The sequence below is a fragment of the Emydura macquarii genome, unplaced genomic scaffold (genome assembly GCF_026122565.2).
Source record: "Emydura macquarii macquarii isolate MOO-44397 ecotype Brisbane River unplaced genomic scaffold, CSIRO-AGI_Emac_v2 contig_1253, whole genome shotgun sequence".
NCBI classification, from domain to species: domain Eukaryota; kingdom Metazoa; phylum Chordata; order Testudines; family Chelidae; genus Emydura; species Emydura macquarii.
In genome coordinates this window covers 77231444-77248270 of record NW_027131390.1, presented here as the reverse complement: position 1 = coordinate 77248270, position 16827 = coordinate 77231444, and the positions used below count along the sequence as shown (strand labels likewise).

The following is a 16827-nucleotide window of genomic DNA, read 5'->3' as shown; positions in this document are numbered from 1 at the left end:
TTTACACCTCCAGATTACTTTTCGGAATGAATGGGTGTTCTTTGACCTTTCCCATACCAAGTTCAGCAAGACAGGGACCTTCTCCTTCACTATGTTTGACAGCACATCAGGAAAACAGTAGCTGAGACAACCTACAAAGTTTGAGATAATCCTCTATGTCAACTGTCTATGTGCATGCTGGGCAATGTCTGTTCCATCTGACCTCTTCTAGACTGAAGGGATTAAGGGCTTCACACCTGCAGAGATGAGTAATGGACCACAGGCCCTTCCACTCTCCAGGGCCCTGGCTCAAATCCAGCACAGGTAGTGACAGTCAGCACCTCATACTTGTATTCAGTAGCCTACATGAGAGGAATTGGTGATTTCAATTCAGTTCTTTAGCATGGAAGTATCCACATCCAGAAACCCCACCCCAACTGGCAACTTTCACAGGCAAGAGGCCAGGGACTGAATAGTCACAAAAAATTAGCTATCCCCTCAGGCTAGTAGCCCTCTTAGAGCTAAGACATGTAACAAGAAGCTTGCACTACCACTGCCTAGAATTAACCCATTCTGCAAAGAAAAGGCTTGTTTCAACAGTTTCCAATTCAGAATATTTCCAGCACTACAAAATTAATTTAACACTTTGTGCCATCAGACTACACAATACATTTCTGATATAATTTTCATGATCTTTAACAGATTAACCCAAAACACAGCCAATGCTAAGCATTCAAAAGTCATGAGTCAGGCCCAACGGTGACATGAGATTATTTTTAAACCAATGCAAGGATTTAAAAATAAATTGAGCTCTTTTTATTTGCTTTGTGGGTATTGAGCCATTAGAGTGCACACAGTGTTGGGCTTCTCTGCAACCACAAGGGCTAGAATTTTTTTTTTTTAAACATATTTTCAAGCAGTTATTTAATTTCAGGAACTGGGGTTCTTAAAAAATGTTCATGATAAAATTGCAAAAAATCAGCAATAGTTAAGAATTTCAGTACATTTTTTATGACAGTTTACATGCCAAATCATTTCTTTGTTTCAATCATGGAGAGACTCAAACAACCCTGGAGCCCATCATTAGAGCCATCACTATAAACGTCAAAACAAGCCAGCAGGTCAACACTGGCACTCAAGAGACAATCGTTTCATTGAAGTTTGAAAAACAGTGCATATAGGTTCTCATGATGAAGATAAATACATAGGCTTTTAAATCCTGATGGACAGCATGCAATGGCTGCCATTTTAATTGCTGTATGATATAAAGTCACCTGAACTTTAAATTGCAACGAGTTATGGACCATCTCAGGCACCAAGATTGGGGTGAGTAGTTTCAAAATTCTAGAGTTTATGAGATTGGTCTGATTCTGCAAGTTCAGGATTGGAGAGAACTCCAGTTAACACCCACAAATATTCCAAGGCTGCCATTCACAGTGTAAGTGCTGTATTGGAAAAAACAGAAACTCACTGTTTTGGTTTCCACATATCTTATGACAGGAGTTTATTTCATGCATGTCCAGGGTCAGCATGGCTCACAGGAATCCTCTTCCTGAAATTGCAGGGTCAGGACAAAGTTCATCAACTGCAAGCTTGTGTTGCTGGTGAACTTATTCAATTTTCATCCACTTGTTAATTCAGACACAATCAGAAGCTAATATTCTGGTTGTGTGGATTTTTTTTTTCTTTTAAAATAATTTGTTTAGCAATACTGTTTGCTTTCAGTATGATGTTTTATAGCATCTTCTAATGCATTTTTTCCTTTTAGCATAATACAATCAGTCTAGCCACAAAGGAATCTAGACATACTTTCCTTGGAGTTGTACTTTATTTAAATTGAGGGTAAAATCCTACTCCCACTGAAGTACGCCATTGACTTGCCTTCAGTGTGATCAGGACGAGGCCCCAAGTTCTAAAGTGTGCTTCAGCTCATAAACTGGAGGCAAAGTTATATATTTTGGAAATGTAAGTTACAAGTACAATACTAATAAGCCTGATAAGTTCCACTATATTTTTTTTGTCTTAAAATAATAATCCCTGGAAGGGACTAGAAAAAAAATGGATGCTTAGAACAAGTAATCTTTAACTAAAGTCATAATGGAAACCACATTCTTTATTAAGACAAGAATTTCCTTATTGTGCCAATTTTTCCATTTAAACTGTCTTTCCCAGCCCTCAAGCCTCTGACACAGAAGTCCCCAGGACTTCAAAAAAGGTAAATTAGTTGTTTAAAAGGGTTGCCCAATGGCTTTTCTGTCTTTCAGGACAGATGGTTCCACTTTCCATCTGGTTTCTCTGAGCACTGGTAGGCCCGTTGCCCCACTAATTTCATGAAGATGTCTGAACAGGACAAGGCTGACCAACTCCCTATCTTACAGGGATTCTTCACCATTATAAGACCTCAAAAGATAAACTCCTGGGTCCTGTGGAGGCAGACAGATGGCTCAGGGGGGAGGAACAGATGACCAACCATATTCTGAGCTGAATGTTCACTCTTCCTCCAGTTACTATTTGAAAGTGCTTCCTACACTCAAGAAGAGGGCCAATACCTAAAGATTACTCTGTTCACCAATCCCCAGATCTTAGTGCCATTATACCTACATGCTGCCACCTTATTTTCCACTGTGATCTAACAATACATTCATGTTCTAGATTACAAAATGCAACATGACTTCAGGATACACATTATTATATTAAATTTATTTATATTGAGTTGCAGTGCCGATAAGAAGTCTTCTAGGACCATGTTAATGCCACTAAATAAGTGCTAATATATATTAAACTAGGTTTTATGGCCAAAAAAAAGTAAGTTACACTCTTCACACACCATCAAATTCAGAAAGTGTCTGGCTACCATTGCCAGCTGCAGAAAGTGCCAGGAGGGAGGAAATGATTTCAAAACACAAAGTTAGCACTGTAAAAAAAACACGTAATCTAAAACTAGTAAATTAAGAAAAGAAGGAGGCATATGACTAGGGAATAGATATCTATTATAAATCCCAATTTTGTACGGTAATACTTGTTACAGCCTCACATTTTCTCCACTCAATTAAAGCTCCTGCTTAAAATATGGTATCTTTAGGATTATACCAAGCTGATGTGAATGAGGTTTAAAATAAAGGAATAAGCACCAACAGTGTTGACACAGCACAGGAGCAGCAAAATAAAAGAGGACATTAGATAAAGAGAAAAAGGTTAACTAAATAAAATAAAAGTGGAATAAGGTCGGAGTTCTGGGCAGTGAGGCAAAGTAATCACACATACCTTAGATGCAACAGAAATTGAATTACTACAGAGCAACTCCAATACCTGTATTAGCAGGACTGGCATGAATGTTAATTAAAGGTTTTTCACGCCAAATGTAATATACAAAATAAAGTACGGATGACACCAATTACCTTTGCCTCCTTGGCCAACAGGCATTTCTAGTTCAGTGTACGTGCTCTTAGAAAAGTGATTTCTTACTGATATTTCACGTTATGCAAGTTTAATTGCTCTAGTTCTATTTACAAAATACTTTGAAACAATCAATTCAATATAAATATAAATTTATATTTTATAGTGTCTTAAAATAGCAGTCAACTGAAAATTGTAAGTGAATTAAAGCTTAAATTTCTAAAGAATTTTAATATTGAGGCTTTAAAAAACTTAATAATTTAATGTTTTCACTAGCTGAAAACTTAACATTTTTCAATGTATGCTGCAGTTAGCAGATGTTTAACCTATTGACATCTTTAGCCATCAGGAATACCTGATGGTCGTCCATGGAGAGCTAACATTGTGCTGGCTCCTCATTTCCAGATGGAAAGTTACTTTATGAGATAAAGTTCCATTAAATACTTTCCTAATGAGAATTTGCTGCAGTTGACTCAGTTATTATGGGGCTGTGAATGAGAGGGGAGGCTAGTCTGCCTGGTCAGGACACCAACTATTGAAAAATGTGGTCCATGCCATAAAGGTTTAGAAACCTGTCGCAGAAGAGAGAAGATTGCGGTGATTCCCACTTTTATACCAAAGTGAAAAATCCCATGTTTTCCTTTTTCAAGTCAAATTACACAAACTCCTTGATAACTGGTCACCCTAGTTGGAAGTGTAAAAAAAATCGAGATAGGCAGTCTGGGGCAATGGACGCCTATATTAGACAAAGCCCCAAGTATCAGAACTGTCCCAGTAAAATGGGGACATCTGGTCACTCTACTTCCAACACACACTGCTGTCACCACCTGGGCAAAGAGCTACAGTGCTCACTGCTCCACATCTTCCAAATAAGTGAGGCTCATTCCTCCTGCCTACTTCTTCCCAATCACTCTGTCCATTCCCAGAACCACTTCTGCTCCTCTTCTAGAATATTACCACTACCCACACTGCCACAGAACCCTGCCACCTGCCACTGATTTCCAGTCAAGCCTGGCAACCCAAACGGGAACAGATTACATGGGTCAGGTCAGGTAAACTATCTGACATTCTCAGGCTTGAGTCGGGTCACTTTTTTTTTTTTTTTTTTTTTTTTGTTTACATACATGTGGTTCCAACTTCCCAAAGCCCTTATCAGGTTTCCTTTTTAGCCTATGTTAGTTATTACCCTCCCCTGCTCCTTCCTCCAGCCCCTCATTCGTCTCCTCTCCTCCACCCCAATACCCAGGCCCACCCTCTCCACCACTCCCACAGTCCTCTATTCTCCTCCACTCTGCCCCTCCCCTCAACACCCTCCTCACTCCCCCAGCTCCTGTCTGACCAGAACAGACCCACTGCCCCTCCTCTGGTAGTGCGGTACCCCGAGCAGGAATGACACTGGTGAAGCAACATGATTCAAACTCCAGGAAGCAGGACTATGATTGATTGTAAGGAGAGTGGTGGCTAGAGGGGTGCTGCTGTTGCCCAGGAGAGTGGCAGTGACGCAGTACTGCTGGCAGGTTGAACCCACTGGGCGGGGCGGGGGTCAGCTGGTGTGGGTGCCCCTTTCTCTTTTTTGTTCCTTCTTTGAGGTGGGAACAGACCCTCGGCCTGCATATAATAGTCAGAGTCCAGGGCCTCAAACTGCTGGGTAGCAGATGCTCCAGCTGCTTGGCCTTACCCTGGAAATGGGGTGTCTGAGCAAACCACTGCTGGCCTACTGGTCCCTGCAGACAAGGCGGCTTCGGCTTCCCCAATGAGCAGGAATGAACTCAGCAGCTCCTGCAGGCCCTGAACTTCCATGGGGGCAAAATTCCCTCTGATCCTCTGGACATGGAACACCCCACTTGAGCCTACAGCCAGTAACGCCAGTGCCTCTGCCCTTAGCTCTCCGAGCACAACCCTATGATTGTCAGAGTTGGGTCAGGCTCGGAAACAATTCTACACCCTTGGGCTCAGGAATGACTGTCGTCTAGTCAGGCTCGGGTCTGGCTTTAAAAATTAGGCCTGAGCAAACCTCTATTTTCCCAGCACTGCCCTTTGTTTCTTAGGGAACAAAATCAGGAGCGAGTAGCTTAAAGTATATATTTTTGAGTTCAATGAAAAATGCCATGTCTGAACACTAGGGGCCTCTACATTAGTTACAGTATATGAAAGAACCCTCATTCTTGCAAGTTACATTGGGTCAATATCCACAAGACCAGTCAAGCCAGCCTCTCAGGAAACCCAAGAGAAGAGCAAATCCTTACAGCATGTTCTAAAGGTCAACAAGAGCTCAGTCCATTGAGCCAGGGAAGAGAGCAAGAATTCCTCTCTGGGAGTGCCCTGGTGCAAGCTTCTTCCTAACTGAACAGCTTTTACTGAAGTCTTTGTGACTTATAGTAAATTACATTGAAATGCACAATAATCAGGTAATCCTTTGTAAATATTGTTTGTGATGTTCATAATACTATATTTTATGTCCTGAATTCAAGACTTCATTTCCTCTGTCTGTGGGTCTGTATTTTCACCATTTTCCATACCTCCTAATAACTAAGGATTTTCCTCCTTTTAAAAGCTTTCTAACTAAAAATGTAAAGAAAAACTGTCTCTCATCTTACTATCACCTTGGCAAGGCACAATAAGGAAGGAAGTCAAAATGACCCGAGACTTTTCGGAGGAAGCTCAACTTCAGAAGACATTCATTTTAAAACAGTCACCATCTATGAAGTGGTTAGTAAGAGAATTGCTACATTCTCTGACAGTTAAAAATCAATATACCAAGTTTTCCCCCTATGCTTGTCTCCGGACAATATTACATCCTACTGTCTAGAGAAAAAACTGAGAAGAACCTTACCTTTTTTGCTCTTTGTGCTATATCAGGTGTTCTGGTAAGAAGCTTTTCTATCAGGTATTCTCTATTCTGAAAAAAACAAACAACAACATTTGGACAGTTAAACCCAATACAAGGAAAACAGATGATTCACACAGGTTATAAAACAGAGCAGATTTACATGTAGGGTTAAGTATTTTACCTTGGCTTTCTGGAAGAATTTGCATTTTAAAAGTTCTGCTGCTGTGGGCCTGAAAGATCAATAATAAATTAGAGCAGAAACAAAGATCCCTCCCGATGAATACTGTACAGGACATTCGTGAAACGGCATGGTACTTTTGAATTAGTGCTGTATGAATGGGAATGCTAGCTGCCAAATTAATTTTAAAATCCATAATAGTATTCATTCACTATACATATTGTGAAATGAGGTTCCTAGATGGTAAATGCATTGGATATAATCAATATCCTGTCCTTGTTTGTCCATCTTTTTCTTTAAAGTGAATTTAGTGCTTTTGTAGGGTGCTAAAATTAAAAAGCCAAGATCTACAACCTCCTTTTATCCATTAAAAAGACAATGCACAGTTTCCTAAATGACTTTGCCAGTGTGCTCAAACCATGCTCCAGAGCAGGGGTGGTCTATTTTTTGTCAAGGACCAAATTTCTTGGTCAAGGTATAGACAAGGTCCAGATTCCAGAGAAAAATAATAAAAATCCAGCAATAACAAAAGATCCATTGTAGTCAGATCTAACATTAGGAAGCCAGGCACGGGCACCAGCACCTGTAGTTTAGTTTTACACTAAACAAAGTGGAAATATTAATATTCTGATGATCACACACGTTTGCTTAATGCAGAACAGTTAATCACTGCGAACTGTATTGCAAGGAATCAAGAGTTTATAGCAGGTACTACTGCATAGGGAGAGACAGGGAAGACTATTGCAACAGCTAACTTCCTAGGGGGACAAATCATATTTGTGCACCAGTTCAATCATGCCCTGAAAACATTTGGCCATATTTGTAGCCAAAATAAAAGCTGATTTTCCAGAACATGTTTCAATCCAAAGAAAACATTAAAATGTATTTAAGCAGTCTACAAGTTGTAGGGCTATCCTTAAAGCATCACCAGACACTGGAGACATAAAATTAATGAAATAGACTATAAAGGGCTGGGGAATCTGAAGATATTACACAAACGATCCCCTGAGCTCAGAGGACAAATTCTGAGCAGTTCTGGGAAATTAAAAGGTCTCTTGTTTGTACTTACTGTTTCTTAACTATTCTTGATCTATTTATTATCTCTGCTCTCAGCTCCTAGGCCTTGTTCTGACCATATTTACCCAGATTTACAGCAGGCTCACTTGGTCCAGCTCAGTATATTACTCTAATTTTACACTATTGTAACACCATTGAACTCAAATTATATCATAAAAGTAAGGTAAGAAAGCAATGAGTCAGGTCACTCAGACAAGGAGAATCATTTTGTAATGCTAGCTCTGTAACTCCTAAATCAGATAAATGATTTATTAAGACATTTTAATTACAGAATGCACCTCCCCCAGACCACAAGCAAGAGAAACCTACAAAATAGGTTTACATAAAAGTAACTACCAAAAGGATAATAGGGGACATCTTTGTGGGACTTTACCAACAGTTTTGGAACAAAGATGGTCATTATCTGGAGTATTTCAGTCACAAAAACAGAGCAGAAATGTATGATTCAGAAAGAATTCACAGTCTACAGAAGAAAGAGGGAATATACAATTTTCAAGTTAGCTCAGTGCCATTCAGTTGTTTATACCATTTATTTCTAACACTCTCTCTTGACACAATCTTGTCACACAGCACATATGACTCAATGCAGAGATAGAAATAAGCTCAACTCCGGAGAAAAAAGAAAGCCAGCAGCCTTTTTTGGTTTAGGCTCAAACAGTCAGGACATTCAGACAGTAAAAACTCACTTGATCGACATAGTCATAATCTTTAACCTAGGCTTCCAGAAAGTAGTGAGATTTTTTTGTTTGTTTGTTTCAAATTAGACTATAAAATTTTCAGGGCAGGGACCATGGTTTTTCAAAGTATTTGAGTAGTGCTTTCTGCAACAGGATTAGAATATTTGCATACTAGTGTACTAACCTAGTTATCATGCTTCTAAAAGTTTGGTTAGCAGCCAACTCGTTCTCCTTAAACCAAAGACCTAATAGTCAGGAAATTCAAGGATTTTCCAAAGAATAAATATTTAAGAAAAAAATCTGTAATAATGATATTTAAAGTGGTATGCACAAAAGTCTTCACTGAATTTTGAACTAATTCCATTTTAAACAACAAAAAAGTCATACCTCTTGGAAGGGTCTTTTTGAAGACATAGTGAAATTAGTTTTCTAAAGGATTTGCCATACTTTTTCATCATTTCTTTGTCTTCTACACCCGTCTCTAAAGTGGGAGGGTCATTTTGCAATGTCAGCATTAACACCTATAGTAAAATCAAAAGGTGACACGGTAAGTGTCTCAGTGATATTACAACACAATAGTAACTGAAATAGGACACAAATATTCCACAAAACATATAATGTTCCTGTTTAAAACATCATGAGGTATCACACAACGCTTACCTGGGCAGCAACTGTTTGTACACATTACTCTTACATTTATGGGATTCATTCACCTATCTGATCTTCACACATTATCTGAATCTCATTACTCCATCTATTTCTGACATACCACTTTATAGTTTTAAGTCGGTGGTCTCCAGAAATAATTTAAATCATACAGACCAAAATGCTCCCGTCTGTCATAAGATTTCAAAAGAAACAAGAAAGTCCTTTTAGGAATAGGGAATAAAAGACGATTGGCAAGTCAGGGATGTCATAGTTTTTTGCACTGTGTTTTGTGAAGGCTGACACGCATTGTTCAAACCAGTTCTCCCCCTACCTGTAACCAGGTCTGTGGCACATCACCCATGATGCCACACGAATGACCTCGGTGGACATATAGATAGCATATAGCTAAAGCCACCAATTTGTGAAGACAAAGGTCTGGAAGTATCCCTAGGACTATCTTGCTCCCAGATAAGCTGCATGTGGACACTTTCTGAAAGTTATGGAAGGCAGAGAGAACTATACTATTCTGCAAGTGACCCGTGCTAAAATATTTATATAGAAAATTTGCTTTTGGCAGTTATGTACACTGGAAAAGCCTGAGATGGAAAGTGGAGTGGAGAAAGAGAGGAAGCAATTTCATCTTTGAAAGATGAGGCCATGCAACTTGGATCATTCTGTTTCAACTCCAGGTAAGTATAACGAAGACCTTGATCAAATAGCAGGCAGGAGAGAGGAATGAAAAAAGGTAAGAGGGGAGCTAACAAAACATTAAACCAAGAAAGCTATCTGAAATTAGCAGAAACCTATGAATAAAAGGTCATTACCAGAGAGAAGTGCATTTTAATCATCAAAACACAGACTAATTGAACAGAGATTTAATATAAAAGGTAACTGAAAAAAGTCAGGCTCAACTAATGAATCTTTCATATACTGTAATGAACTTTAAAGTGCTGATATAACATAAATGAGAGTTTCACTAAAAGACCAAGTTGTTTAGGTAAAAATCAAACTCTCAAAATGAGCCTCACAAATGCATAAGGCTGCACTAATGTGTGCAGCCACTATACACATGAGCATTCTCACACAACCCTCTCCGAGTAATGACTACTATATCTGACAAGAGAATAAAAAACAAACTTTACTATTCACCCAACAGACAGGAAAAAAATAGCAGCACTGTAAAATACTGGAAAAGGTTCTGCTAGGCCTTCAGATCAGGATTAGTCAGTTTAACTCTGGTAAATGAGAGAAGAGCCATAAATAATGAAGTTGCTACAAGCAATCAAACTAGTGTAAGACTGAGTTAAAGAAAAAAAACAAAAACAACCCAGCCCACACATCACTGTTGAAATGCCAGGTCACTCTAACTTTTGTAGTACTTTGGACAGAAATGTATAATTCTTTATCAAGCATACTAGTCACCAATCTGAGAGGATTGTGTAGGAGTATTACTATGTACAGCAGTTGCTATAATTTAAGCACACTAAAAACAAATAAAATGAAACAAAGTTTCTCTATGTTCAGAATATTAACATTTAAGAATTTTAAAATTAATTTAGATATTTTAAAGGAAAAATCTGAAACTGCAGTAACCTTTTCAATTTTCATCTGAAAAATGTTCCTTTTAAAAATTTTCCTACTAAAATACAACCCAGACTATTCCCCAGAAAATCAGAGATCATGCTAACTTCAAGACTTATCAATCTTTTAAAGTAAACCTCAAGCATGGTGTTTTTAATTAAAAAAATATGGTGGAGAATGTGTCAGACCAGTCCCCAACTGGTCAATTTAAGATTATTTTTAATTAACTCTAAAGTCAGCACATAAAATCTTTGATTTTGGCAAATGTAATGTCAGTTACTGCAGATTTCTGCCATCTTCGAGAAAAATAAATTTGCAATTCCACACCGTCATTCCTTTGATGACTTCCAAATGTTTTACATGCATTGAACTTTACAAAGGCCGAATCTGCCTAATTTTACAGCTTGACAAAGTATGAACAGAAAAGTGAATAAAAATGGCACCCTTCTACTTTTATCAAATCCACACACTCAGAAGTGACTTTGAATACACCAATTACTTCAGTGCTAATAGCAGTAAAAAGTAGTTTAATCTTGGAAGCATGCTGGCACTAAAGACCCAATAGAGCTAGGGGAAAGCAATGCGAATCCTCTTCTGATCACACATCAACAGAATTGTTAGCTAAATTCCAGTTGGAGAATCTTTGTTACTAGTGAAAGTGCAAGCCAAGAAATACAGAGCTTGACTTTCACATCCACGTGTGTCCAAAGGACTAGTAGTTATAGGAAAAGGTATAATTTTAATTCTGATCTGAACAAAATTGGATCTAAAGTCAGAGAGGCACTACCACATGGAGCTCTACAATGACAAAGCCACTTTCCAGATAACTGCACATGACACCACTTGTTCCTTGCTCTGTTTCTGTGTGATTATTAGCAATACAGTCATCTTCCAGTTCTATGCTCTGGACAACCTTGCCTCCCCATTTAACCTACACAAGACTGTTTATTAATAAGGCTAAAAGTAGAGCAATCTGAAGTGATTAAAAGAGAAATGCTAGAAATTTACACAGTGTAAAGACATTAATGTTATTTATGCAACACAAAAGTATACATGATTTCCAATGGTAATTACTTTCATAGGAGGATATTTGTGGTAAGGTGCAGCTCCTGTTGCTAATTCAATGGCCGTTATTCCAAAACTCCATATATCGGCCTTGAAGTCATAACCTCTTACCTATTGCAGGGCAAAAAAAGAAGTTTTAATGTGGTATTTTATATGTAAAGTCATCATAAAATGTAAGTACATTTCATTAGCTATAAAGATACCTGTTCCATGACTTCAGGTGCCATCCAACATGGGGTACCAACAAAGGTTTTTCTTACTTTGTTTCGAGTAACATCACCTCCTGTTGCTAAAAATGCACTAACACCAAAATCTGGAACACACATTTAAAAAAAAAAAAAAAAGGTAAGTTATAAGTTCACCCTCTCCCACACATCAAAACTAAATTTAAAAAAACCCTGTATTTTCATATCAGAGTCCAATTATAAAATCTTTTGCATAACTTCAACTGAAAAGTTACCTTTTCATAGCTGGTAAAGTTACATGAAAAACCTAGAGACACAGACTAACGGGCCTCATCTTCCTCTGTTCACATTCCTCTGCTAAGGCCATCTTAATAGGCATCAGGTTAAAAACAAACAAAACAGCATCAACTTGGGGAACTTGTTGCCATGGGATGTTGTGAAGGCCAAAAGTTTAACCGAGTTAAAAAAAAAAATTGGATAAATTCATGGAGGGTCCATCAATGGCTATTTAGTCAAGATGGTCAGGGACATTTGCTCGGGTGTCCCTAAATCTCCAACTGCCGGTAACTGGGATTGGACAACAGGAGATGGACAGAACAGGGCAATTTTGAGTGATCCATCTGCCACTGGCTGCGGTCAGAAGACAGGATAGATCACTGGTCTGACCAAGTATGGCTGTTCTGATCTTAAAAGACTGCAGTATTTCCAACTGGCCCAGTAATTTCAGAATATATGAAGAGTATTAGATTGCATTCCATTTGCCTCCAGAGGGAACTGAGCTGCCAAGTTTTGAAATTTCCATTGTTTTCTGATCATTGTTCCCTACCTCTAACATTTCTTACTTTTTCTACCTTGTTGACTTATTTCTTCCTGGACTTGCTCATTTTTAATAAAGTTAAAAAAAATAGTGGGGTTTTTTCCAAAGATTTCTGGAGACCACAATAAAGAAAGGAATTAAAATCATGAATGAAGTAAAGCAACATGGACAAGAAAAGGCTATGATCTTGGTCAGGAACCAGCTACAGAACACAGACACCATTCTTTCTGCTATACTATTCGGTCTTTTTGCCTAGAAGTATTTGGGATTTTTATATTACCGGTACAGTTTGTTAAATCAGTGCAACACTTGATGTTGTTGTGATAATATCACAAGAGCTATTGCCTGCTACTGAACTGCATTGTTCTGTATCTTAAAATACTCTGCATTTGGACACCAGTTTTTGAACAGAGAGCATTAAAGGGCTTGTTACTAATAAGAACAGAGATTCTTGTGCATTCCCCCTTTTAAGCAAGCATTTCTTAAGTTACCTTGACAATTACTTTTTTTAAAATTGATTCATAAGACTAGAATGAACTCCTTAATTCAAGCGTTTATTCACACTTGAGCCCAGACTTCTCAGCATGTGGATGTGCATTATACATTTTTGTTCTTTCACAACAGCATAACTAAAGTAGGTCTTTATTTGACACATAACAGGCCCCCACTCACATTCGTTTCCCCATTGACCTTGATGAGGCTCAGTATTTAGGATTTTGGTTTAGCATTTGATCATTGACACTTGATAATGGTTTTGTCGAGAGTAATGACAAAGTGTCTATCCAGTAGGTGCTTATTTGGTTCTCTCCTATAACTTTAAACACAGAAAAACAATGCATTTAAGTTTTAAATTTAACTATCTAAATAAGTTTTCAGGAACCTGACCTGCAACTTTTTTGGTAAGGATTAAAGCAAAATTCTTGAGAATCTGTGCCTGCTGCATGAAGCATTTTTGTTTTATATAAAACAGTATAGATTAAGAATAGCTGCTTTGGGACTTGTCAATATTCTGAAATGGTTTCTCTAAGTAATGGCTAATGTCTTCTGAACAGGATCCTTCTGTCTAACCAGGCAATTCTGCACTGAGTACTGAAGTTAAAAGTGGCATGAAGAACACTGTTATTTTATTAACTAGTTATTTATCTTTCAGTTCTAGTTTATCTGTTAGCTTTTCATGCAGATGAGAGCTGGGTTTAGTTTTTTTTTTTCCAAGCCACATTGGTTTTATCTTCAAGCCTGTGCATCGCTTTTTAAAAACTGTATTTACATGCACCTATTTATATTTACTGCCTTTGTTATAAATACAAATTTTATATTTTGCAATGTACTACAAATGACAAAGGAAAGAGACAAAAGACCCAGAATCATAAGCTTCATAATAATCACCCCCATACTAGCCAATAGATAAGTGTATATTCTGTATTTTATGTCTTTACAGATATGAAGGACTTCAAGTGCATATTACACTAGCAGGAGACTGCAGTGTTTGAGAAATCATATATATATATATATATATATATATATATATATATATATATATAGAACAAGAACAGAAAAGTCATTGAGTAGCTATCATGAAAGAATGCTTTTTGTTTTGTATCCCAGATGTAGATCCTTCAAAAATACAGGCTGTTTACTCAAATGTACAGAGATATTTGACTTCCCCTGTCCCAGCCCAATACTGTGCCTTTAGCATTGACACTTCCCTGTATTGTTAGAGCACTTAACCTGTCTCCCTTGGCAGATGTTTATTTATACTGTCTCTTGCCAGGAGTGTGTGCTATCTAACTTCTTCAATTTTGCCCACTTCCTTTTTCCCGTTTGGCTATCTACTGGTGTTTATGAAGGGTCTAAAGAGTTTTGCAAGTGGAAAAAGTGGTGGGACTGAGACAGCCTCACACATACAGTGAGTTAAAATACTAGTGGCATGGTTTTCCCGAGCATTTACGTGATTTAGGAGGAGCCCATTTTCAAAAGAAAAGTGATATAGCATACAGGACCTCAAGTCTCACCGAGTACAGTGCAAAGAGAAAGTCAATGGGCATTAAGCTCAGGGGCCCAAGTCACTTCGGAGAGACAGACAGACAGACTTGGGAGCTTATGAAATTTTTATTCTGAAAAAAAGCCAAACAGATTCAACATGATCTGGGTCAGACAGAAAAATAATTCAGTAATCTCATTCTAATGCTTCAAAAACAGCTGCCCATGGTGCACAATTTGCCAGTCTTAAATCATGATAATCTCTGGACTAGGACAGCAGGAGTGACCAAGATCAGGACTGAGATGTATTGGTAAGAAACCTAGATGGGTGTTTGTGTACTATGTTCATATGTGCTATCACATGCACTATACAAGGTATTTGTTTTAAACGGAAAGGCCTTTAATCACGTTTCAAGAGCTCCCTTTAGAAGAACATCACCTTCTGATTATGTTTAGAAAGCAAGAGGCAAACCTACTTTGTACTCCTTGCAACCAGAAAAGAGTTGTTAGACATTTCTATCATATAGTGGATATCAGGAGCAAATCACCAGTACTAAGTCACTACTTGCCAACTTTTACTATCCAAGATATCCCAATTTTCCCTTGGATTCAGATCAAATTACTCTGTAGTAAAATGCTGGTGAATGTAAACTTCATGGTGCCCATTGTATCCAGAGCTCTAAACTATGTCATTTTGGGTGACGTATCCCTTAAAACCAAAATCAGGTGTCACGCTTTAATACTTTTCATTCTAATAAAAATGAGGACCTACACAACATCTTCATGACCCACCTACTTTTTCAGGCCTAAAACTCACATTAATACTGAATAAAGCCTAAAAGTACTTCTATTTAAGCCTTTTGAGAAGAGGCAGCCTCATCAAAAGCATCTGAAAAAGGTCTGGTTAAACACGACCTGTTTTGTGGTCATTCTTAGCCACATCAACGAACAGTGGAAGAGCTGCCTGATGAAATTTAAGGGCTTTGCATCCACAGCTCCACATGAAGTGGAAATCAAAGATCTTCTCCCTAGATTACTAAAACTGCCTGCTCCTTCAGATTACAACAGTACTGTCACTTATACTTACTAATGTAAAAACTTTACCAAATTACCCACATCTTCTTTCACTTTCCCCCAGTCTCCAACTGTGATAACTTTAAAAAAAAAAGAAAAAGAAAGAAAAAAAACTTTCTACTCACTACAAAGGAGAAGTGAAAGAGGAAAAAACAATTAAAAAAAAAAAAAAAAAAAAAAAACCATTCCAAACCACTCAACAAAAGGTTTACTACATTCCTCCTAGCAAAACTCTTCTTTGCTACTTCAGGGTCTGTGATTAGAAATCTTTCCTGCTCTTCAATTTCTTTGAGAAGTCTACTGGACTGAGCCTACTTAAATAATTAACACACTTCTAAATTCATATAGATTCCGTTTCTCACGTGTCATACACACACTAATGCCCATATTTGTTACCCTTAGCACCTTGCAAAAAGTGAGAATACTGAAGGACAATTACACTTTCAAATATCATTCTTTACAAAATTTAACATTAACGATAAACCACTTTGTCTTTGTATATTTCTCATTTTGAACTGAACTTTATTATGCAAAGCCACCAATACTGCGGCCAGGAATGAATCCTTTAATTATAGTAGTCAGAGGTGTTATTGTTAACAAAGGGAGGTATAAAAAGTGTTAAATGAAAAGTGATTTTTGATTGTGTCCTTTTATGACTCAAAGAAAAAATAGATACCAACTGAAAATATAGAGTATCCAACAACTTGGAAAAAAAATTGAATATGATTTATTTTTAAAAAAAGATTGTAAAAAAAATCAAAATTGGTGACTCACAACCCCTTAATGTTTTCATCCTGCAAATCTGCTTTCAGTTATTGCTGGATTTACAGCAATCACATTATGGGAACTGCCCAAACCAGCAAGGACTCACAAAGAGACACTTCAGATCCAATTATTCTCCCCAGGTGAGGATGTGGAATAGCATTCTATCTAGAAAGTGGGCCATAAAAACCACATGCCACAGGATACATGCCATATGTCCACACAGTCGTGAAGTTTTCTAAATTCTGGATGCACTGCATGACTTCACAGCACAATGAAGGAGCTTACTCATTGAGAATAATGCCAAAGACAGGAAGGGAAAGAAGACACAGAAAGTGGATTGCAGGGATTCAAACTAGAGTGAGAAGAAGCAGTGTACTGTCCAAAGAGACATACAGTCATCCCAGCAAGAAATGTATTACTCATGACAGGAACTGCATGACATTCATAGGATCAAAAGCATAGTCAGAGAGAGTATTCAAAGTTAATAGAACATCAACTGAGAACACTTTCAAAAATCTAATGCACTTATTATTTGGATGGAGTTTGGGGGTAACTCCTTTGTAAAACTAAGGTAC

General features: G+C 37.8%; 1 protein-coding gene across 3 annotated transcripts in view; it reads right to left on the bottom strand.

Moving 5' to 3' along the window:
* The window catches only part of STK39 (serine/threonine kinase 39), a 158257-nt gene that overhangs the window by 92052 nt on the left and 49378 nt on the right, over positions 1 to 16827 (bottom strand). For all 3 annotated transcript variants that reach the window (XM_067549301.1, XM_067549302.1, XM_067549303.1), the window contains exons 6-10: positions 11635 to 11744; positions 11441 to 11542; positions 8525 to 8658; positions 6387 to 6435; positions 6209 to 6274 (exon numbers count right to left, since the gene is read on the bottom strand). In XM_067549301.1, the coding sequence (XP_067405402.1) occupies positions 6209 to 6274; positions 6387 to 6435; positions 8525 to 8658; positions 11441 to 11542; positions 11635 to 11744 (461 nt within the window). The remainder of the gene's footprint in view (positions 1 to 6208; positions 6275 to 6386; positions 6436 to 8524; positions 8659 to 11440; positions 11543 to 11634; positions 11745 to 16827) is intronic.